This window comes from Gorilla gorilla, chromosome 20 (genome assembly GCF_029281585.2).
Source record: "Gorilla gorilla gorilla isolate KB3781 chromosome 20, NHGRI_mGorGor1-v2.1_pri, whole genome shotgun sequence".
Lineage (NCBI taxonomy): Eukaryota > Metazoa > Chordata > Mammalia > Primates > Hominidae > Gorilla > Gorilla gorilla.
The window spans coordinates 47,174,149-47,196,499 of NC_073244.2; the positions used below are offsets into that span (position 1 = coordinate 47,174,149).

The 22,351-nt window shown below is 55.1% G+C and overlaps 4 protein-coding genes across 20 annotated transcripts in view; 3 read left to right on the forward strand and 1 right to left on the reverse strand.

Moving 5' to 3' along the window:
• WDR62 (WD repeat domain 62) overlaps positions 1–405 on the forward strand; it is a 48,473-nt gene extending 48,068 nt beyond the window's left edge. For all 16 annotated transcript variants that reach the window (XM_055369082.2, XM_055369083.2, XM_055369085.2 and 13 more), the window contains one exon: positions 65–405. In XM_055369082.2, the coding sequence (XP_055225057.1) occupies positions 65–325 (261 nt within the window). In that variant the 3' untranslated portion in view covers positions 326–405. The remainder of the gene's footprint in view (positions 1–64) is intronic.
• Positions 265–9,178, forward strand: OVOL3 (ovo like zinc finger 3). The gene is made up of 5 exons (XM_055369094.1): positions 265–370; positions 6,419–6,586; positions 6,661–6,725; positions 8,230–8,431; positions 8,920–9,178. The coding sequence occupies exons 2-5, from the start codon at positions 6,493–6,495 to the stop codon at positions 9,126–9,128; spliced, it is 570 nt and encodes a 189-aa protein (XP_055225069.1). The 5' UTR covers positions 265–370; positions 6,419–6,492; the 3' UTR covers positions 9,129–9,178.
• Positions 9,176–10,401, reverse strand: POLR2I (RNA polymerase II subunit I). Of its 2 annotated transcripts, none has more exons than XM_019015617.4 (6): positions 10,267–10,401; positions 10,128–10,182; positions 9,808–9,881; positions 9,646–9,720; positions 9,484–9,535; positions 9,176–9,284 (listed from the first exon to the last, which is right to left on the reverse strand). In XM_019015617.4, the coding sequence occupies exons 1-6, from the start codon at positions 10,323–10,325 to the stop codon at positions 9,222–9,224; spliced, it is 378 nt and encodes a 125-aa protein (XP_018871162.1). In that variant the 5' UTR covers positions 10,326–10,401; the 3' UTR covers positions 9,176–9,221. The 2 variants fall into 2 exon arrangements, with proteins under 2 accessions (XP_018871162.1, XP_018871163.1); XM_019015618.4 differs by having other exon boundaries at positions 9,176–9,331.
• Positions 10,402–10,410: 9 nt separating this feature from the next.
• Positions 10,411–21,379, forward strand: TBCB (tubulin folding cofactor B). The gene is made up of 6 exons (XM_031004052.3): positions 10,411–11,123; positions 11,488–11,631; positions 16,155–16,251; positions 16,961–17,152; positions 20,885–20,957; positions 21,102–21,379. The coding sequence occupies exons 1-6, from the start codon at positions 11,010–11,012 to the stop codon at positions 21,214–21,216; spliced, it is 735 nt and encodes a 244-aa protein (XP_030859912.1). The 5' UTR covers positions 10,411–11,009; the 3' UTR covers positions 21,217–21,379.
• The last annotated feature ends 972 nt before the right edge of the window (positions 21,380–22,351 follow it).

Genomic DNA, 22,351 nt, shown 5'->3' on the forward strand with positions numbered 1-22,351 from the left:
GTTGAGGGGTCTCTCGAGACCGCCCGGTCTTGGTGGCCCCTGACAAGGCTGGCATCCCTTGCAGTTGGTCTCCAGTGGCCAGGTGGACACCGGGCAGCAGCAGGCACGGACTGAGCTGGTCTCCACCTTCCTGTGGATCCACAGCCAGCTGGAGGCCGAATGCCTGGTGGGGACTAGTGTGGCCCCAGCCCAGGCTCTGCCCAGCCCAGGACCCCCGTCCCCACCGACGCTGTACCCCCTGGCCAGCCCAGACCTGCAGGCCCTGCTGGAACACTACTCGGAGCTGCTGGTGCAGGCCGTGCGGAGGAAGGCACGGGGTCACTGAGGGCGCAGCCCCTCCACCGCAGCCCTGCTGCCTCTGAGGACTTAGGTATTTTAAGCGAATAAACTGACAGCTTGGAGGAATGGTTCCTGGTGTCTGTTTGGGCCTATCCACAAAGCCCTCTTCAAGTGGAAGTGGGGAGGGAGGGTAGAAGGTGATGCCCAGAGGACTCGTGTCTGTCAGTGGAGAGCATGGGACCAGCGCTCCCAAGAAGTTCAGGAACTGCAGCCATGACCTCAGGGCCAGTCCTCCCACACTGCCCACAGAGCTGCCACAGACCAGTGTGAGGTGCTTACCCAGTGGGGCCCATTTGTGCCCCAGGGAGGAGCCAGCCCCTCTTACCTGCCCCCTGCCAGTGCCTGAGAACTCACTGGGGCTGCTGTGATCACCATGTGCCTACCTTGCCCAGCAGTCCATGCTTTGCCATATCATGTCTCAGGGCCTCTGGGCCAAGGCCACACTAGATTCCACAAAGTCCACGGTGGTGTTGTCCCCATCCGCAGCAGGGGAAACTGAGGACCCATGAACAGGCTTGCCCAAGCTGGGTATGGTGGCCTGCACCTATAATCCTGGCTACTCAGGAGGCTGAGGTGGGAGGATCACTTGAGGCCAGGAGTTTGAGACCAGCCTGGGCAACTTGGTGAAACCCCATCTCTTTTTTTCATTTATTTATTTATTTATTTTTGTTTTTGAGATGGAATCTTGCTCTGTCACCCAGGCTAGAGTGCAGTGGTGCAATCTTGGCTCACTGCAACCTCCGCCTCCCGGGTTCAAGCGATTCTCCTGCCTCAGCCTCCCGAGTAGCTGGGATTACAGGCGCCCACCACCATACTCAGCTGATTTTTGTATTTTTAGTAGAGACGGGGTTTTGCCATGTTGGCCAGGCTGGTCTCGAACTCCTGACCTTGGGAGATCCGCCTACCTCGGCCTCCCAAAGTGCTGGGATTACAGGCATGAGCCACCGCACCTGGCCAAAACCCCGTCTCTTTAAATAAAACAAGAAACCCAGGCAGGCTTGCCCACTGTATCGATCCTGGCAGCAGGCCCAGGCCACCAGCAGCTGGGACCAATAACTGCTTCCCCTTCAGAAGTTCTGCATTCCACGAGCTCCCAGCACTGGTACCAGCACCCCCAGACAGCAGGCATCTGGCCACATGGGGTGTCTGCTAAAAAAGCCACTCTTGGCTGGGGTGTGGTGGTGCACACCTGTAGTCCCAGCTACTCAGGAGGTTGAGGCAGGAGAATCGCTCAAACCCAGGAGGCAGAGGTTTCAGTGAGCTGAGATCACACCATCATTGTACTCCAGCCTGGGTGACAGAGCAAGTCTCAAAAAAAAAAAAAAAAAATCCTGCCAGTTCCCACCCAGGTGCCAGGCACTGTAGCAGAAGGAACATCAGGCAACGCACCTGCCCTCATGGCCACTCACCTTCTATACAGTCAAACAGATGCAGGAATTAGAGCTCTGTGTAATTCTAGATAGGTTGGGGAGATCCATTGCTGGTGAAGGGTCAGGGAAGGCCTTTCGAGGTGACATTTGGGCTGAAGCTTGATAGAGGACATCTCAGGAACACGTCCAGGCCGACAGCACAGCCAGTGCACAGGCCCGGGGCAGCCACACGTGATCTGTGTGGAAGCAAGAGGAGCGAAACCAGAACGGCTGGAATGGAGTGAGCAAGGGGAGGGCAGGAGCTGAGGTGCAAGGAGGAGCAGGGCCCCACCAGGCAGGGCCTTGTTGCTTCATAACATGTAAGTCCAAGGAATATCCAGAACAGTTTTTTGTTTTTTGGGTTTGTTTCTAAATCTCTGCTCTTAATGTTTGGGGGATATCCAGTGTTGCTCATTTCTGACGACTCTGCCTCGGAGTCCAGGTGGTCCAGAACTTGGACCACCCACCTAGGCCTAGGCCCATCTGCCTAGTTTGGCCACCATTGCCCAAAACCTTGCCCAATATCCCTGGGCAAAGCTTGGTGTTCAGCCCCCCACACCTCGGACACCCAGGAGACCACCTTGGGCCTCTGTCATTCATGGAATTACCCTTCCTTCCAACCTGTATCATAGTAAAGTCTTCTGCTCCAAGGAGTAAACACCTGGCTTTCAGGGCCCAAGATGGAGGGACGTTGGTTACCTTTGATGTCATCATGCACCTGGCCTCTTCCTCTCCTGTTATCCTCTGTGAGCAAGCTTCAGTCTCCAGCTTATGGCCTCATGGTTGCAACACGGCTGCTGTGGCACCCAGCAGCACACCCTCAGGTGGTGTCTCCATTTCGCAATTGTTGGCTTTCCTGCCGCCCTGACTGAGGTGCCTGGCACAGGCCTGGAAGCGCAGGAGCTAGGAGCTGCCCCGATAGTACTGCTATGGGGAGGCTGAGGTTAGATGTGGAGTGCAGGGGGCTCACAGAGGGTGACAGCAGGAGAGGAAGAGGCTAGGTGCGCAATGACATGAGGGTCAGAGGCCCAAGTTATTGGTCCCAGCTGCTGGGTGGCCTGGTCCAGCCAGGAGCAAAGGCACAGAGCAGGGCGCCCTCTAGGGCAGCAGAAAAGATGCAGATCTCTCCCAGGGGTCTCCCTGGGAGACTCATCTGGGGTCAGATGAGTGCCAGGCAACAGGAATGGAGATTGCTTTGATGTGCTTGGACCATCTCTCCTGTCCTGGGCATGTTGCAGCTCAAACAAAGAGGTTCTCTCAATAAGAAAGGCAAGTGGGCTGGTAATCAGAGAGGATCCAGCATGTCTGCCACTTCCCTCTTCCAAATGCCAGGCTCTGTCCTGGAAGGACCAAACTTTCTCCATACTTCTTAACCAGGATAAACCACCTGGTTAAGAAGCCACTGCTGGTGGTGCAGCATGTGTGCATGTGGTTTTTGAGCTGACAGGGTCCCAGCAGAAAGATGACAGCATGCTTAGATGGGATATTCCAAAGAGTTTAACCAAGGGATCATTTGCAAAGGAGCAGCAGGGACTGGGAAACCACCGAGGCTGGTGCAGAACCCCAGGACTGGCACCCTGGGAGCTGTTACCACCCCCAGGCCACAAGGCACAAAGAGAAGGAACAAGAACCCAAGAGAGCAAATCCCAGGGAGAGGGTAGTGCTGAGGGAGCTGCGGCCCTGACTCCCACACAGGATGGAGTGAGAATCAACACCCTGACCTTACTCCCCTCCTGCAGGGCACCCCATTGTCCAAATCCTACTGGAAGCCAGAGTGCATAGAAGCCCAGGTGACCCCGCCTCCAGTCAACCTCCTAGGCCATGGAGCAGGGCAGAACAGGACTGACAGGGTTCCTGGAGAACTGGGTCCCTGGAAGGAAAACAGTTCATCTTTCACTGCAACTCTCCCCCTGCTTCCACCCCCACATCTACCCTTGGCCTCCCCATAGCAGTACCATCAGGACAGCTCCTGGGTCCTGAGCTGCCAGGCCCGTGCCAGGCATCCCAGTCAGGGCTGCAGGAAAGCCAACAATTGCAAAATGGAGACACCACCTGAAACCCCATTTTGCAGATGACCCAGCTGAGGCCTGGATGTTTGCCCAGAGGAGGGATTCCTCGGTGGGATGCAGTGGCTCATTCCTGTAATCCCAACACTTTGGGAGGCCAAGGCAGGCAGACGGTTTGAGCTCAGGAGTTCGAAACCAGCCCTAGGCAACATAGCAAGACTCCACCTCTACAAAAAATTTTAAAATTAGCTAGGTGTGGTGGTGCACACCTGTAGTCCCAGCTACTTGGGAGGTTGATGTGGGAGGATCACTTGAGCCCAGGAGCTTGAGGCTACAGTGAGCTGTGTTGACTCCACTGCACTCCAGCCTAGGTGACAAAGCAAGGCCCTGTCTCAAAAAAAAAAAAAAAAAAAAAAAGCCTTCCTAACCAATCAATCCCTGCTTATATGTCTGCCACATGCCAGGCCCCATGCTAAGCATTCTCTCCATGTGAGCTACATGGATCTTCAATACAAACTGGGAAGAGGGAGATTCCTTAGTCTCATTTTCCAGATGAAGAAACCGAGGCCCAATGAGAAATGACTTGCTCTGGGTCCTGCAGAGAGCAAGCGGCAATGCATGGCCAGCAGACCCTCAGCACTGCCACCCTTGCTTCCCCAAATGAATTGGCACAACTGACTCTCGGGCAATGTAAAGAAATGAAGAAATACTCCTCTCACCAGCAAGCCTTGTACAGATGTCCCCCTCTGACTAGAACACCCTCCCCTTTCATCTGAAACCTTTCAGCGCTTATCCAGGAAGCCATCCCTGTACCCGTAGCCTGGATCAGGAGCCTGTTCGGGTCCCCAGGTACCCCTCTTTTCCCCATCACGGCTGGGTCTCCGCCTCACTTGCCTCTCACTGTCTTGGTCATTCTGGGCTGTCACTGGTGTGCCTCCTTCATGGACTTATGCGATCATTTTCAGTAAGCTAGGTCTGGAGCTTAGAAAATTGTTTAGTTGCCAGGCGCAATGGCTCACGCCTGTAATCCCAGCACTTTGGGAGGTTGAGGCAGGTGGATCACTCGAGGTCAGGAGTTTGAGACCAGCCTGCCCAACATGGTGAAACCCTATCTCTACTAAAAATACAAAAATTAGCCAGGTGTGGTGGTGCGCACCTGTAGTCCCAGCTACTTGGGGGTCTGAGGCAGCAGAATCGCTTGAACCCAGGAGGCGGAGGCTGCAGTGTGTGGAGATCGTACCACTGCACTCCAGCCTGGGCAACAGAGTGAGAATCTGTCTCAAAAAATAAATAAATAAATAAAATAAAAACAGGCTGGGCGCGGTGGCTCACGCCTGTAATCCCAGCACTTTGGGAGGCTGAGCCAGGCGGATCACCTGCAGTAAGGAGTTTGAGACCAGCCTGGCCAACATGGTGAAACCCCATCTCTACAAAAAACACAAAAAATTAGCTGGGTGCAGTGGTGTGCCCCTGTAATCCCAGCTACTTGGAAGGCTGAGGCAGGAGACTCACTTGAACCCAGGAGGCGGAGGCTGCAGTGAGCCAAGATCACGCCATTGCACTCCAGCCTGGGCAACGAGCAAAATTCCGCCTCAAAAAAAAAAAAAAAAACAGAGCTTGGATTGCTTCTTAGTCTTCTGGCTAAGAATCAAGTGTAAAACAGAGCTTGGCCAGTGTGCCGGGGTAGGGTCCTGGGAGCCCCTGGCTGTGTCAAGAGACCCCCTTTGGGCCAGGTGCGGTGGCTCATGCCTGTAATCCCAGCACTTTGGGAGGCCAAGGCAGGCGGATCACTTGACGTCAGGAGTTCAAGACTAGCCTGGCCAACATGGTGAAAATCTGTCTCTACCAAAAATACAAAAATTAGCCTGGTGTGGTGGTGCATGCCTGTAGTCCCAGCTACTCAGGAGGCTGAGTCAGGATAATCGTTTGAACCCGGGAGGTGGAGGTTCCAGTGAGCCAAGATGGTGCCACTGCACTCCAGCCTGGGCAACAAGAGTGAAACTCCGTCTCAAAAAAAAAAAAAAATAGGAGACCCCCTTTTACTTTCCAGACTGTGGGAGGGAGGGAAAGTGTTGTCCCAGGCAGTAACTAGGGGCTAGATTATTAACAAACTAGTATTTTAGTGCCTGCTACACCTGAACAGTGCTTCTGGCTGAATGTTAGCCCTGGGAATCTGAAGATCAGAGAGGTGGGGGCATCCTGCCTGAGGATGCTCAGCCTGGATCCTCATTTTGCCGACTTATCCAGATCTGCTGTCCTCTCTGCACCCTACAGAGCAGGGCAATCACAGCAGGGGGCCCCTTCAGTGTCCTCAGACAGCTGCTGTGATTTGAATAACCAGGCAGGCTGCTGGATGTCCCCTGGTGACTGATTTGCCTGGCAAACAGACCCTCAACCCCTGGGAGACAGTCCCCCTGGGGCCTTGTTTCTTCTTCCTATCCTCAAAAGCTCCCCAGGCCCATCTCCCCTTGCCTGGCCCTGCTTGGTGGTCCTAGTGCTTGTCCACCCCTGGAGGCTGGACGGTTCCCTCCAAAACCTGGGAGAAGATGGGCAGGTCCCCAGGCAGGGGTAACCCAAGCCAGCTTAGTCCACTCCCAGGGCCAGTCAGGAAATTTGCATGAAGAGAATGAGGTTCCTCAGAGGCTTCCCCTCCTTTCCCACCAGGGATAGTCATCCTGGGGCTGAGGTCTGACAGCAGGTGGAAGCAGCCCGTGTGTGTGGAGAGCCTTCCGGAGGGCATGCCCCGCGCCTTCCTGGTCAGGAGTCGGCGTCCACAGCCCCCCAACTGGGGCCATCTGCCTGACCAGCTCCGGGGAGATGCCTATATCCCAGGTGGGCCCCTCACTGTGCCTGGAGGTAAGGGGCAGGAGAGACGCAAAGTGTCACCATCTGGTTTTTCTCCTCAGACTGCAGCAGCCTGGGGGGGCCACCGGCACAACAGTCGTCCAGTGTCAGGGATCCGTGGACAGCGGTGAGTGTGTAACTGGCCAGCAAAGCCAGCTGTTTCGCTCCTGCCTGCTCTCAGCCTTAATGAAGCTGACAGCCCCTTGCTCCCCCGACCCATCTGCACACGCCCTCCAGCTTCAGGACCTGTCCTCCCCTACTTCTCTGTGTTGGGAATGCCTCTCCTTTCCTAGTAGTGAGCTCTCTACTGTTAGGTCTCACCCCAGGCACCAGGGCCGGCAGCCACAGGGATCTCTTCCAGCGGGGCAGAACAAGATTCATCCCCACATGTGGATGATCCGCTTTATGTCAGAACATGGGACAAGGCAACAGGAGTGCGATGGGAGATAAGGGCCTTTTCAGCTGTGCATGCATTGGAGGAAGGAAAGCGCCAGCTGGAATGTAATATATTCATGAAAGCCAGGCACTGTTCTAGGCATGGGCTGTTATATGCAGCGGGAATAAGACAAAAATCCACAATTTTATGGAGCTTATATTCTGGTTGGGGCTGCATGTGTAGACAATAAAATTAGTCAGCCTGTAATTCCAGCACTTTGGGAGGCCGAGGCGGGTGAATCACTTGAGGTCATGAGTTCGAGACCAGGCTGGCCAACATGTTGAAACCTTGTCTCTGCTAAAATTACAAACATTAGCCAGACATGGTGGCACGTGCCTGTAATCCCAGCTATTTGGGAGGCTGAGGCAGGAGAATCACTTGAACCCAGGAGGCGGCAGTCGCAGTGAGCCGAGATTGCGCCACTGCACTCCAGCCTGGGTGACAGAGCAAGATTCTGTCTGAAAAAAAAAAAAAAAAAAAAAAAGCCATACATGGTGGCACGCGCCTGTAATCCCAGCTCCTCAGGAGGCTGAGGCAGGAGAATCAGTTGAACCTAGGAGGCAGGGCAGAGGATGCAGTGAGCCGAGTCTGCACCACTGCACTCCAGCCTGGGAAACAGACCTAGACTCCATCCCCCCCCAAAAAAACAATAAAATTAGAAAAATAGACCGGGCATAGTGGCTCATGCCTGTAATCCCAGCACTTTGTGAGGCCAAGGTGGGTGGATTGCTTGAGGTCAGGAATTCAAGACCAGCCTGGCCAACATGGTGAAACCCCATCTCTACAAAAAATAAATTAACTGGGCATGTGGTGCATGCCTATAATCGTGTAATTGTGGGGAGGCTGAGGCACTAGAATCGCTTGAACTCGGGAGGCGGAGGTTGCAGTGACCTGACATCATACCACTTCACTCCTGCCTGGGCGACAGAGCAAGACTCTGTCTTAAAAAAAAAAAAAAAAAAAAAAGTGTATGTCACATCAGAAGATGGGACTTGGCATAGAGAAAGTAAGGACCATGGGATAGTGAGGGAAGGCCCTGGAGAGTGACAGGCACACACACTAATCACTGTCTCCCACCTGCCTCCCGAATCCTCCGTGGTGGCTCAGTACACTCTGTAAATACTCATTTGCAGAGTAACAAAGGGTGGATGGGGTCCAGCCAGAGAGGCTAATAACTCCTGCATCCCTCCAGCAGCCCACACAGGGCAACCTGACCTCTGCTCCCAGGGGCCCAGGGACGCTGGGCTGCCCGCTCTGCCCTAAGGCCTTCCCTCTGCAGCGCATGCTGACAAGGCACCTCAAGTGCCACAGCCCCGTGCGCCGCCACCTGTGCCGCTGTTGTGGCAAGGGCTTTCATGACGCCTTCGATCTCAAGCGCCACATGAGGACTCACACTGGTGAGCAGCGGCAGGGACAGGGAAAAGTTGCTGGGCCCCAGGTGGGGATGGAAGGAAATGGAGAGAGGTGCTGGGCTGTGGAGTGTCCATGGTTTGTGTATGTGAGGTATGGGGAATCAAGACATGATGTCTCTCGGACCCCAGTGGGTGGGTGTAAGGTGGCACCAAAATAGGGGCCTGTCACGGAATGCAGAGTGCAGACGGATGCCGGTTATACGATTCAGGCTCCAGATCGAAAGGCAAGGGAAGGCCTCCCTCTCCATCCCCCAGGGGAGGGAGCATCCTGGTGAGGGAGGGTGGAGACACAGGTGTCTGGCCCATGTCTGCACTGGGTGACGGTAGCAGATGGTGGGTCATGGGTGGAAGAGTCTGAAGAGCTTGGAATAGGTACCAGAAATGCTCAACACTGGAAAGCAGGGTGGGGGCGCTTTAGTCCAGAGCCCATTGCCCTCTCTGTCCAGCCCTCCCCTCTGCGCCCATCTGTGCAGGGATCCGGCCCTTCCGCTGCAGTGCTTGCGGGAAAGCGTTTACGCAGCGCTGCTCCCTGGAAGCTCACCTTGCTAAGGTGCATGGACAGCCGGCCAGCTACGCTTACCGTGAGCGCCGCGAGAAGCTGCACGTGTGCGAGGACTGCGGCTTCACCAGCTCCCGGCCCGACACCTACGCACAGCACCGCGCCCTGCACCGCGCAGCCTGATAAGGTGTGCCAGCGTCCTCCCCACGAGGCAAATAAACACAGAAAACTCACGCATGGAATCTGGTGTTTATTACACTCGGGGGAGAGAGGAGGTCACTCGGTCCAGCGGTGGCCGCAGTGTGGGGCCGTGCACACGTAGTACAGGCGCATGGCGTCCTGGCAGAAATGATGCATGGTTAGGAAGGATTTGGACCCAGCAGCGCCTTACCGCAAAAGAACAGGCAAGAGAACTTCACCAATAGGTAAGGGCCCGGCACAGAGTTCCAAGAAGCGCAGGGTCACCCACATTGATATCCCCGCCCCCAGAAAAGACCAAACAAGCCCCAGATACTTAGAAAGCCCTCGCGCCACTTACCTCGGCCCGCGCACTGTGTGACTGGAAGAACACAGCCTCCTTGTGGCCGCACCTGAGAGGGTGGGGGCTCGGTCACCGGAGGCTTGACACCCTTCCCTCCTCCCTTCGCCCAGTGAGGAGACGAGCCTCACTTTACCTCCCCAGTACCAGCTGAACGCTCACTTTTGGCACGGGTGGTCCTCGGTCCGCGGCAACGTGGGGTCCTGGGACACGTCGGCGATAATCTGGGTCAGTTCGCTGCACGGACGCGGGGGTGCAAAATTACGCTCAGACCCAGCCTCCAGAGCCAACACCCCCGCCCCCAGCTCAGGGCCCGCCACTCACTCCACTTCGTGCGTGATCTTGTTGACATAGATGCAGCTGTTGTCGGCCTCCTGCTGGTAATCACAGTTCCGGCACTACGAGAGGGCGAGTGTGGGGGAAAGGGGGTCACGGAAGGATTCCAGACAAGATTGGGAGGAGAGGGCAGGGTGATCCCGGAGAATATGACGACAGGACTGTCTTTGGGGATGGGCAGGACATGAGAGTCAGGATCACTTGAGGTGCAGCGGAGGGCGAACAGGGAGTCCGATCACAGAGGCAGGGGGCAGGGCGAGGCCACGCTGGGAACAGGTGGACCTGCCGGGGAAGACCCCGGCGCTCACCGCGTAGAGCAGAATGCGGTTCTCCTTGTCTTCCTTGGGGTACAGCATGTTGTTACTGTGGGGAGGGGGAGGTGCCAGGGGTTAGTCCTGGAGCCATTCCTCGCCCGCCTTCTAACATCACCCGCTCCCTCCGCCTCACCATTCCTGGCAGAAGCGAATACCCACGAAGCCCGGCTCGTAGGTCCCGTCGGGCTCCATGGCCACGCGCAGTCCGCGCAGCCCTCCCAGCCTTCTGCGCTTGCTCCGCCGCGCTACAGGTCGCGGAAGGGGCCAGGCCTAGGTGCTTCGCCAAAAGAGGGCGGAGCTGCTCACACGTGTTGGCTCCGCGCCGCCTTGGGGTCGGCGCGGCTTGCTTCAATCTTTTGATATCTTAGAGTAATTGCTTCCAATTTTTGGGCATCGCCGCGTTAGTTTACAGAATAGTATGGATCTGGTGCCAGAGCCGGGAAAACTATGCGCATCGTAAACCGCAAAACACTGAGCATCCAGGACAGAAGCCACGGCACTTGACTTGGTTGAAGGCCAGTGCGCATGCGCGAGTTTACCCTTCGCGGACTGGGCGAGCTCTTGCCAGTCCTACCTCCGGGCTTCAGTCTTCGCCTCCTGTTCTGGTCCTTTCCCGGGCCGCTATTGGAAGAACCGTGAACTATGGAAGGCCCCTCTGGATTGGCTGGGCTGGCCCAAGAGTAAGGAGAGCCCTCTTCCTGGCCGTGGGGAAGGGACGGCGGCGATTCGCGGACGCTCCTGGCAGGAGAGCGCGGATTGGTCAGGCACGGAGCAGGAGGCGGGGCTGATAGCCCAGCAGCAGCAGCGGCGGCGGCGGCTGCGGAGCGGGTGTGAGGCGGCTGGACCGCGCTGCAGGCCTCCGCAGGGCGCGGCAAGATGGAGGTGACGGGGGTGTCGGCACCCACGGTGACCGTTTTCATCAGCAGCTCCCTCAACACCTTCCGCTCCGAGAAGCGATACAGCCGCAGCCTCACCATCGCTGAGTTCAAGGTGTGGCCATGGGGGCGGGGTCCGGAGGGGCGGGGCGAAGAAATTGGGGGGTTCCCGGAAGGGGGAGGCTGGGAGGGGCCGGGGAGTGACTGGGCGGGCCCGGAGGTGATCCCAGGCTGCGGAGGCTGGGGACCCGGTCGCGGCGGGGCGGGTCCGGAGAGAACTCGAGAGTGCAGAGATGAGGGCCGGGTCCAGCGAAAAATCCGACGGTCCAGAGGGCGGGGGCAAGAGGCGAGGGGCTGGATTGCGGCCCCGTGCGTCCTGACTGGGGGGTCTTTTGGAGGAAAAGGGACGTGGCGATGGTCATTGATGCAAAGGGCGGGGCCCCTGGCCTCCTTCTCCTCACCCTGCCTCCTCCTCACAGTGTAAACTGGAGTTGCTGGTGGGCAGCCCTGCTTCCTGCATGGAACTGGAGCTGTATGGAGTTGACGACAAGTTCTACAGCAAGCTGGATCAAGAGGATGCGCTGCTGGGCTCCTACCCTGTAGATGACGGCTGCCGCATCCACGTGAGGACTCTCTATCTGGGACACTCCCCCACCCCACCTTTCATTTGGTTATTCAACAGACACTTGCTGGGCTTTGCCCTCAGTCATACCCAAGATAGGTCCTGCCTTCGTGGAGCCTCCAGTGCAGCCTGACGAGAGACAGACCCATCATTAGACAGGGACAGCCTAGAGTGGTCTGGGCTGGGATCAGGAAATCCCAGGGGACTGGAGCCACCAAGAAGAGGTGCCTGACTCCACCTGGGAGAATCAGAGAGGGCTTCCTGGAGGAAGGGATGTCTGAGCTGAGGGATGAGGAAAGGGTGACTTAAGAGAAAGAGGTGGAAAGGAGGGAGCAGGGTGTACAGAGGCCTAGAATGTGAGGTAGGTCACAGTGAGCGACCAGGCTGGACAGCTTGGGAGAAACCAGAACACAGGATCTCTTTGTGCATCCGCTCAGTACATCCTTTCTGTCTTTTTTTGAGACAGAGTCTCACTCTGTCACCCAATCTGGAATGGAGTGCAGTGGCACTATCGGCTCACTGCAACCTTCACCTCCTGGGTTCAAGTGATCCTTGTGCCCCAGCCTCCCGAGTAGCTGGGATTACAGGTGCCCACCCAGCTAATTTTTGTATTTTTAGTAGAGATGGGTTTTCGCCATGTTGGCCAGGCTGGTCTGGAACTCCTGACCTCAAGTGATCAGCTCACCTTGGCCTACTAAAGTGCTGGGATTACAGGCGTGAGCCACCAAGCCCAGCCCCTTTCTGTCCTTATTCCCTCCCCACCTCACTCAGTCTATAGCAGCCACATTGCTCCTTGCACAGTCCAGGTGAGCTCGGTCTCTGGATCCTGGGCCTGAATGGTTCTTTTGTCATATGCCTGCGTGCCTCACCCTTCCTTCCTGTCTTAATTTAAAGTGTCAGTATTCTAGTGAAGTCTTCACCGGCCTCAGTGTTAACGTTTACCTCATTCCTTTCCCCTTCTTTGCTTTATTTTAGATTTTTGTGTTTACCAGTAATTCTCCTCTGACACACTCTGGATTTCTCTCATCTGGTTTATTTACTCTCTGCCTCCCTGGATTCGAGTGCCCTGAGGGTGGAAATTTTGATCACTATAATTCACTGCTGTTTCCCCAGTACTTGGAATAGTGCCTGGGACAGGGAGAATAGTCCGTGAATCGTTTTTTGTTTTGTTTTGTTCGAGACAGAGTTTTGCCCTTGTTCCCCAGGCCGGAATGCAGTGGTGTGATCTCAGCTCACTGCAACCTCTGTCTCCTGGGTTCAAGCTATTCTCCTGCCTCAGCCTCCCAAGTAGCTGGGATTATAGGTGTGCACCACCACGTCTGGCTAATTTTGTAATTTTGTATTTTAAGTAGAGTTGGAGTTTCACCATGTTGGCCAGGCTGGTCTTGAACTCCTAACCTCAAGTGATCTGCCCACCTCGGCCTCACAAAGTGCTGGGATTACAGGCGTGAGCCACCACTCCCAGCCCTGTGAATCATTGTTGAATGATGAATTGAATCCATAAAGTAAGACCGCAAAGATAATGTAATTATCCCCATTTTGCAGAAGAGAAAATTTAGCTTCAGGGTGGAGTTTATTTATTTATTTATTTATTTTTTTGAGACGGAGTCTTGCTCTGTCTCCCAGGCTGGCGTGCAGTGGCATGATCTCGGCTCACTGCAACCTCCGCCTCCCCGGTTCAAGCGATTCTCCTGCCTCAGCCTCCCGAGTAGCTGGGATTACAGACGCCCGCCACTACACCAGGGTAATTTTTGTATTTTTAGTAGAGACGGGGTTTCACCATGTTAGTCAGGCTGGTCTCGAACTCCTGACCTCAGGTAATCCGCCCACTTCGGCCTCCCAAAGTGCTGGGATTACAGGCATGAGCCACCGCACCCGGCCCAGAATCTACTTTCTTAAGGATGAACTGTCAGTAGCATTTTGGCCCCAGTCTACATGACTCTAGAGAGAACTGCTTCTTTTTTCTCTCATTGATTAACTGTTCATTGCCCATCTGTGTTGTGCCAGGAGTTTCATTATGACTGCATCTGAGAAGTTCTAGTGTATGAGGCAGATGTTGGCTAAATGGCCAGAGGACTGAATGTGAAGGGTCAGGGGAGACAAGGGTTGTGTAGGAGATCATAAAGCTGGGAGACCCTATCCTGGGGTACCTGATGCATCAGTGACGTCTGGGAGGACATCCTGGAGGTGGTGCTACTGGAGCAGAGACAAGAAGAATAAAAAGAATTGGTCGGGCATGGTGGTTCACGCCTGTAATCCCAGTGCCTTGGGAGGCTGAGGTGGGCAGATCACTTAAGGTCAGGAGTTCGAGACGGTGAAACCCCGTCTCTCCTAAAATTACAGAAATTAGCTGGGCGTGGTGGCAGATGCTTGTAATCCTAGCTACTCAGGAGGCTGAGGCAGGAGGATCACTTGAACCCAGGAGCTGGAACTTGCAGTGAGCCGAGATCACACCACTGCACTCCAGTTTGGATGATAGAGCGAGATCCTATCTTTAAAAAAAAAAAAAAAAAAAGTTAACTGAAGATGGGGAAGGGGTGCCCTAGGAGTGGGGCACAACCCAGCAAACACTCCGAGGTGGGAGGGAGCGTGGTGGGGATTAAGACAGGCCACTTCTGTGGCCAGTGTGGAAGCTGGGGAGAACCCTGACCTGGCTCAGGTGTTCACAGGCCCCCTCTGGCTGTGTGTGGGGAACAGATGGTGGAGGACAGGAAGAGTAGGGAGACCAGGAGGGGGCTGCTGTGAGAGTCCTGATGAGGGGACGAGGCCTGGAGCTGTGGGTCAGGCCTCTGCTGGGTGCACAGGACTGAGCCTTTGGGCCACCCTGGGCAGCTGAAGCTAAGGGGTACGGGTGTTCATAGGCACCTCATAGGCAGTGGCATCTTTGAGCAGGTTTCATACCGGGTGGTTCAGGTACACACAGACCTCCCAGGCCACTCAAGGAAGGTGTTCCAGAGTGGAGCCACTGGGGAATTTTTACATTTTCTAAAATTCTTTTTCTCTTTATAAATATCATCCATATTCATTGTTTAAAATAACAACTTCAAATTTGTGAAAATTCTCAACATAACAGAAATTCTCAGTGACGCTTCATCCGGAGATAAAGGCCATTCCTGTTTTGCCATGTTAGCCCAGTGGCTTAGGCCAGACACCTCAGGGTGTTCCTTGGGCCCGCTCTCTCCCTCACCCCCACATCCACTTTCTCATCAAATCCTCTTGGCTCCACCTACAAAAACTTCCCTGACCCTGGTCCAGCCTCCATCCTTCCCCCAACCTCGCCATCCCGGCAGCTTCCTCCCTGGCCTCCCCGCTCCCCATCTCAGCCAGAGGGAGCCTGGGACCACCTGAGTCAGGCCAGGGCCCTCCTAGCTCAGAGCCCTGCCTTGGCGGCACTTCGCTCCAGATAAAAACCAAAGTCTAGGCCAGGTGCAGTGGATCATGCCTGTAATCCCACCCAGTACATTGGGATGCTGAGGTGGGAAGATCACTTGAGGTCAGGAGTTCTAGACCAGCCTGACCAGCATGGCGAAACGTCGTCTCTACTTAAAAATACAAAAATTAGCCGGGTGTGGTGGTGTGTGCCTATAGTTTCAGCTGCCCGGGAGGCTGAGGCAGGCGAATCACTTGAATTTGGGGGGAGGCAGAGGTTTCCATGAGCTGAGATCACACCACCACACTCCAGCCTGGGTGACAGAGCGAGACTCCGTCAAAAAAAAAAACAAAACCCAAAGTCTCCAGCAGTCCCTTGTGTCTTCCACTCTCCCTCTGGCTCGCTCCACCCCACCCGCACCACCCACTCTAGAGCGTGAAGGACATTTCTACCTCTGGCCGTCTGCACCTGCCGTTCTTGCTCATCCTTCCAGCCTTGGCTCAAACATCCCCTCTTTTAGGAAGCCTACCCTCCCATGCTCCTTAAGCCTCTTCCCTGTCATATTTTTCTCCATAGCCATCCTCCAGTGTTTCATAGGTACCTGTTCCTTTGTTTGTGGTTGGCCTTCTCCCTGCACAATGAGCACAGCCTGAGGGCAGAGTGCGTCTGTGTTTACACTGAGTCCCCAGCATGAGGCCCAGCTGGGCCCCTGGGAGCTCAGAAACCAATGAATGAATGAATACTGGGGGCAGAACAGGAAGAGATGCTCTGGGGCCTGAGGTTGGGGCCAGCTTAGGAGAGTCCCAGAGGCCCAGTGAGGAGATGCGCTGCGCACAGGGCTGTGGGCAAGGCCTGAGCTCTGCCGGTTGCACTGTGTGACTTTGGGGCCCTTGGCGATGTTGATGCCAGCAAGCGGGGAACTTCTGGGGACAGAGGCAGCCTCTGGGAGCTTGGATGGGGGTGAGGAAGGGGAGGTGGCCAGTGTACGTAGCTACTTCTCCCTTCCGCCGGGCTCAGGAGAGAAGAGAAGGCTGCAGTACAGGCGAGGGAGGGAGATGCGTTTTTCCCAGATGGAGACACTGAAGTCCCTGCACCCAGCACCCAGGCCTCCCTGGCCAGACCCTGATCCCCACGGAGCCCCTCCCCTCACACAGGTCATTGACCACAGTGGCGCCCGCCTTGGTGAGTATGAGGATGTGTCCCGGGTGGAGAAGTACACGATCTCACAAGAAGCCTACGACCAGAGGCAAGGTACGGGCAGGTGGGCGTCGAGGGGTGCGTGGGGGCCAGAGGGAGTATGTGCAGGTATGAGGGCGGGCAGGTTAGACAGGGCCCCTGCAGGGAGGCCAGTGGTGTAGACGGGGGGCTGAGAGCTTGGGAGGATATAGGGGTGAGGCTGGGAGTGGGGACAGACGGAGGCCTGGGGTGGGAATGAGGGCCGGGAGGTGTCAGGGGTATGGGCAGTCAGACGTGGTGAGGGGAGGGCTGGGAAAGTGGAGGGAGTTGAGGGGTAGGTGTGGGGGCTGGGTGTTGTCAGGGTCAGATGGGGGCATGGGGCGGTCGGACGGGGTGTGGATGGCAGGACAGGTGGAATGCGAGTGGACAGGGTGGCGGTTAGTGAGGGCACCTGGGACGGATCGAGTGTGGGGGAGACCGGGGGCCTCAGGGGCGGAGGAGGAAGGCGGATGATGAAGGCAGATGTGCGCTGAAGGGGTGAGAGACCATGGGTCCTGTAGTGAGGGGTGCAGGCGGCACCCCTTCCATTTACGATTGTGGAGTGGGGGGGCCTAGGAGTCCTGGGAGAGGCTAAGGCTGTGGTGGGAGACCTGGGGCTTGGGTGACAGCCCTTTGTCACCTGGAAGAGAGAGTTCCTCCGTGAACGTGGGCCCCTCGTGGGTGGAGCGTCATCCTGTTAGGCCCGGCCGACACCCCAACTGACCCCAGCCCCCTCTGCCCACAGACACGGTCCGCTCTTTCCTGAAGCGCAGCAAGCTCGGCCGGTACAACGAGGAGGAGCGGGCTCAGCAGGAGGCCGAGGCCGCCCAGCGCCTGGCCGAGGAGAAGGCCCAGGCCAGCTCCATCCCCGTGGGCAGCCGCTGTGAGGTGCGGGCGGCGGGACAGTCCCCTCGCCGGGGCACCGTCATGTATGTAGGTGCGTGGCCCGCGGGCCCGGTCCCGGGCTCCAGGGCTCCAAGGCCGGGAGGAAATGTGGGCACAGTGGAGCCTCGGAGACCACGCTCTGCCTAGGGGCGCGGGGTAGGGGGGGGCTCGAAACGATCTCAGTCCCTGGAGGTGACTGAACCATCTGCCAACATTGACGGCCCAGAGTGTTTGTGGAGGGAAGTGGGAGGCACAGGCGGAGTGATCTGTCCAGCGAGGGAGGAAGCAGAAGCCAGAGGAACGCGGCCTGTGCGCTTCGAAGCGTGGGGCACAGTGTCAGTCACAGTGGGGAAACGGGCGGCGTGACCAAGGCAGGAGTGAGGGAACACAGGGGGCTGTGTGAGCCCAGAGGAAGCACCTGGAGGCTGGGAGCATCTGAAGGAAAGGAGGCAGCAGCCAGGTGAAAAGGGAGGAAGAGTTCCCACCAGAAGGAGTAGCGGGTGCAGGTGAGCAGAGCGCAGGAAGTCCACCTGGGGAAGGGGAGCGGGAGGAGAGGGGAGAAGTGTAGTCAGGGGCATGGGCAGGGCGGCGTCACAGTGGAGAGCAGTGTGGATTTTTTTAAAAAGAACAGGCTAGGCATGATGGCTCACGCCTGTAATCTCAGCACTTTGGGAGAACAAGGTGGGAGGCTTGCTTGAGCCCCGGAGTTGGAGGTTACAGTGAGCTATGATTGTGTCATTGCACCCTAGCCTGGGCAGCAGAGAAAGACCCAGTCTCAAAAAAAAAGGCTGGGTGCAGTGGCTCACACCTGTAATTCCAGCACTTTGGGAGGCTGAGACAGGAGGATCACTTGAACCCAGGAATTTGAGACCAGCCTGGGCAACATAATGAGACCCTGCCTCTACAAAAAAAAAAAAATCCCACAAAACTTTTGTCAGTTGTGGTGGTGAGCACCTATAGGTGCCCCAGCTACTTGGGAGGCTGAGGTGGGAGGATGGCTTGAGCCCGGGAGTTGAGGCTGCAGTGAGCTATGATCGCACCACTGCACTGCAGCCTGGGTGACGGAGGGAGACCCTGTCTCCAAAAAAAAAAAAAAAAAAAGATACACGGGGTACATATATGTATTGTTACATGGGTGTGTTGCCTGCTAGTGGGTGGGGACCGGGCTTCTAGTGTACCCATGACCCAAATTGTGAACATTGTACCCAACAGATAATTTTTCAAACCTCACCACCCTCCCGCTTCTGGCATCCCCACTGTCTGGTATTTCCGTCTTTATGCCTGTGTGTACCCATCCCCCAGTCGTCTGCAGCCACTAATTTACGTCTGTCTCTAATTTGCCGATTCTGGATGTTTCATAGGAATAGGATCATGCAGTCTGTGGCCTTTTGTAACTGGCGGCTTCCACTGAGCAGAATGCTTTCAAGTTTCATCTGTGGCATGCCTGTGTCAGTGCCACACTGTTGCCAAATAGTCCTGCATTGAGTGCCTAGACCACATTGTATCAAGTCACCAGTTAGTGGACATTAGGGTCATTTCCACTTTTTGGCTATTATGAATAATGCTGCTATGAACCTTCTTCTTTTTTTTTTTTTTTCTAATTTGAGACAGCATCTGGCTATTGCCCAGGCTGGAATGCAGTGGCACAATCTCGGCCATTTCAGCCTTAACCTCTTGGGCTCAAGCCATCCTCCCACCTCGGCCTCCTGAGTAGCTGGGAATACAGGTACTCATCACCACCCCCGGCTAAAGTTTTGTGGGTTTTTTTGTAGGATGGGATTTCGCCATGTGGCCCAGGCTGGTCTCAAACTCCTCCCGCTTAAGTGATCATCCTGCTTCAGCCTCCCAAAGTGCTGGGATTACAGGCGTGAGCCACCATGCTCGGCCTGAACATTCTTTTATAAATTTCTGTGTGGCTGGGCATGGTGGCTCATGCCTGTAATTCCAGCACTTTGGGAGGCCAAGGTGGGCAGATCACCTGAGATCAGGAATTTTGAGACCAGCCTGGCCAACATGCTGAAACCCCATCTCTACTAAAAATACAAAAATTAACTGGGCGTGGTGGCGGGTGCCTGTGATCGCAGCTACCCGGAAGGCTGAGGCAGGAGAATCGCTTGAGCCTGGGAGGCGGAGGTTGCAGTGAGCCAAGATCACACCACTGCACTCCAGCCTGGGCAACCATGCAAGACTCCATCTCAAAAAATAAAAAATACATTTTTATGTGGACATTTGTTTTCATTTCTCTGTGCCTAGGAATGGAATCCCTGGGCCACGTGGTAACACTGTGCTTGACTTTCCTGAGGACCTGCCACACTGCTTCCCACAGCCGCTGCAGCATTTTTCATTCCCACCAGCAGTGCACAAGGGTCCCATTTTGTCCTCATCCTCACCAGCACTTTAGTCTGTCTTTTGCTTACAGTCATCCACTGGGTGTGAAGTGGAACATCATCATGGTTTTGATTTGCACTTCTTTGGCAGCTAATGATGTTGAGCATCTTTTCATGGCCATTTGTGTATCTTCTTTGGAGAAATGTCTATTCAGATCCTTTGCCTTTTGTTTTTTGTTTTTTGACACACAGTCTCACTCCATCACCCAGGCTGGAGTGCAGTGTGCTCTCAGCTCACTGCAACCTCTGCCTCCTGGGTTCAAGCAATTCTCATGCCTCAGCCTCCCGAGTAGCTGGGATTATAGGCGAGCGCCACAACACCTGGCTAATTTCTGTATTTTTAGTAGAGACAGGGTTTTGCCATGTTGGCCAGGCTGGTCTCAAACTCCTGGCCTCAAGTGATCCACCCGAGCTGGTGGATCTCCCAAAGTGCTAGGATTACAAACATGAGCCACCGCGCCCAGCGGTATGTTGGGGTTTTGTTTTGTTTTTTTTCTTTTGAGACGTAGTCTCGCTTTGTCCCCAGGCTGGAATACAGTGGCATGATCTCAGCTCGCTCGTTCCAACCTCCGCCTCCCGGGTTCAAACGGTTCTCCTCCCTCAGCCTCCCGAGTAGCTGGAACTACAGGCGCACGCCACCACACCCGGCTAATTTTTTGTATTTTTAGTAGAGACGGGGTTTCACCGTGTTAGCCAGGATGGTCTCGATCTCCTGACCTCATGATCCACCCTCCTCAGCCTCCTAAAGTGCTGGGATTACAGGCGTGAGCCACCGTGCCCGGCCAGTATGTCATCTTTTGAGAAGTGTGTGTTCATGTCCTTTGGCCATGATCATGGCTCACTGCAGCCTCAACTTCCTGTTGCCCACTTTGTAATGGGATTTTTTTTTTGCAGGGTGGGTGTTGAGTTCTTTGAGTTCCTTGTATATTCCTCTGCTCAGTTTTTCATTGGGATGCTGTCTTTTGTCGCTGAGTTGTGTATTAGTTTGCTAACAAAGTACCACTCACTGAGCGACTTAAAGTTATTTCTCACAGTAATGGAGGCTGGAAGTTCAAGATCAAGCTGTCAGCAGGTTGGATTTATTCTGAAGCCTCTCTCTCTGGCAAGGCAGTAGTGCCATCCCCCTTAGGTTTTTACAAAGCCCTCACTGGCTGGTGTCTTCACCCAGTGAATGGGGGACAGGGGTGGAAGCAGGGACACCAGTGAGGTGGCTACCATATTAGTCCGGGCAGGAGCTGGAGGTGGTCCTAGTGGTAGCAATAGAGGTAGCAAGAAATGGTTTACACCAAGACAGGCTTCTACTCAATGGGTAGGCGTGGATCCAGGGTGATCCTGAAATTTCATGGGGATTTCTTCTATGTCCAGAAGCTTCACAGGGATTTCTCTTCTGTTGGCAGGTCTCACAGATTTCAAGCCTGGCTACTGGATTGGTGTCCGCTATGATGAGCCACTGGGGAAAAACGATGGCAGGTAACAAGAATTCCCACTCAGGTGTCTGTGTGTGCATTTGTGTGTAAGTCCATGCGTGCTGCTTGCTGAGCTGCCCATGCCAGCTTCTAGAGTGGAGCCATGTGAGGGTCCTCTGACCACACCCACCCCCATCCTGTCCTGCAGTGTGAATGGGAAACGCTACTTCGAATGCCAGGCCAAGTATGGCGCCTTTGTCAAGCCAGCAGTCGTGACGGTGGGGGACTTCCCGGAGGAGGACTACGGGTTGGACGAGATATGACACCTAAGGAATTCCCCTGCTTCAGCTCCTAGCTCAGCCACTGACTGCCCCTCCTGTGTGTGCCCATGGCCCTTTTCTCCTGACCCCATTTTAATTTTATTCATTTTTTCCTTTGCCATTGATTTGTGAGACTCATGCATTAAATTTACTAGAAACCCAGAAAGTATTGAGAGGACTTGATGATTTGGGGACCCACTGGGTAAATAGTGGCCCTTCTGTATCAGGGGCCAGCGTCTGTCTCCTTATATCTTGCTGTTCCCCCATCTTCTCATCATTCCCACCTCATCTGCTGTAGCTACCAGGAAGAAGGGGAAGGGAAGGGAGGGGATATCCTTTGCCTTTAAAAATGATGTACAGCCAGCTGGGCGTGGTGGCTCACGCCTGTAATCCCAGCACTTTGGGAGGCCAGGGCGGGTGGATCACGAGGTCAGGAGATCGAGACCATCCTGGCTAACACGGTGAAACCCTTTCTCTACTAAAAATACAAAAAAATTAGCCGGGCATGGTGGTGGGTGCCTGTAGTCCCAGCTGCTGGGGAGGCTGAGGCAGGATAATGGCGAGAACCTGGGAGGTGGAGCTTGCAGTGAGCCGAGATCATGCCACTGCACTCCAGCCTGGGTGACAGAGCGAGACTGTCTCAAAAAAAAAAGATGTACAACTCTGGCTGGATGTGGTGGCTCACACCTGTAATCCCAGCACTTTGGGAGGCCGAGGCAGGCGGATCATGAGGTCAGGAGATCGAAACCATCCTGGCTAACATGGTGAAACCCCATCTCTACAAAAAATCAAAAAAAAAATTAGCCGAGCATGGTGGTGGGCGCCTGTAGTCCCAGCTACTCAGGAGGCTGAGGCAGGAGAATGGCGTGAACCCGGGAGGCAGAGCTTGCAGTGAGCTGAGATCATGCCACTGTACTCCAGCCTGGGCAACAGAGCGAGACTCCGTCTCAAAAAAAAAAAAAAGATGTACAACTCAGCCAGGCACAGTGGCTCATGCCTGTAATCCCAGCACTTTGGGAGGCCGAGCTGGCAGGTCGCTTAAGCCCAGGAGTTTGAGATCAGCCTGGACAACATGGTAAAACTTCATCTCTACAAAAATGCAAAAAATGAGTCAGGTATGGTGGCGCATGCCTGTAGC

Coding starts and splice junctions, on each gene's coding strand:
- OVOL3 (XM_055369094.1), top strand. CDS start 6,493: ATGCCCCGCGCCTTCCTGGTCAGGAGTCGGCGTCCACAGCCCCCCAAC. Junction 6,726..8,229: donor TCAGGGATCCGTGGACAGCG/GTGAGTGTGTAA, acceptor TCCCTCCAGCAG/CCCACACAGGGCAACCTGAC. Junction 8,432..8,919: donor CCACATGAGGACTCACACTG/GTGAGCAGCGGC, acceptor CCATCTGTGCAG/GGATCCGGCCCTTCCGCTGC.
- TBCB (XM_031004052.3), top strand. CDS start 11,010: ATGGAGGTGACGGGGGTGTCGGCACCCACGGTGACCGTTTTCATCAGC. Junction 11,632..16,154: donor ATGACGGCTGCCGCATCCAC/GTGAGGACTCTC, acceptor CCCCTCACACAG/GTCATTGACCACAGTGGCGC. Junction 17,153..20,884: donor GGGCACCGTCATGTATGTAG/GTGCGTGGCCCG, acceptor TTCTGTTGGCAG/GTCTCACAGATTTCAAGCCT.
- POLR2I (XM_019015617.4), bottom strand. CDS start 10,325: ATGGAGCCCGACGGGACCTACGAGCCGGGCTTCGTGGGTATTCGCTTC. Junction 9,882..10,127: donor ACCGCATTCTGCTCTACGCG/GTGAGCGCCGGG, acceptor GCCCTCTCGTAG/TGCCGGAACTGTGATTACCA. Junction 9,721..9,807: donor AAGATCACGCACGAAGTGGA/GTGAGTGGCGGG, acceptor GCGTCCGTGCAG/CGAACTGACCCAGATTATCG.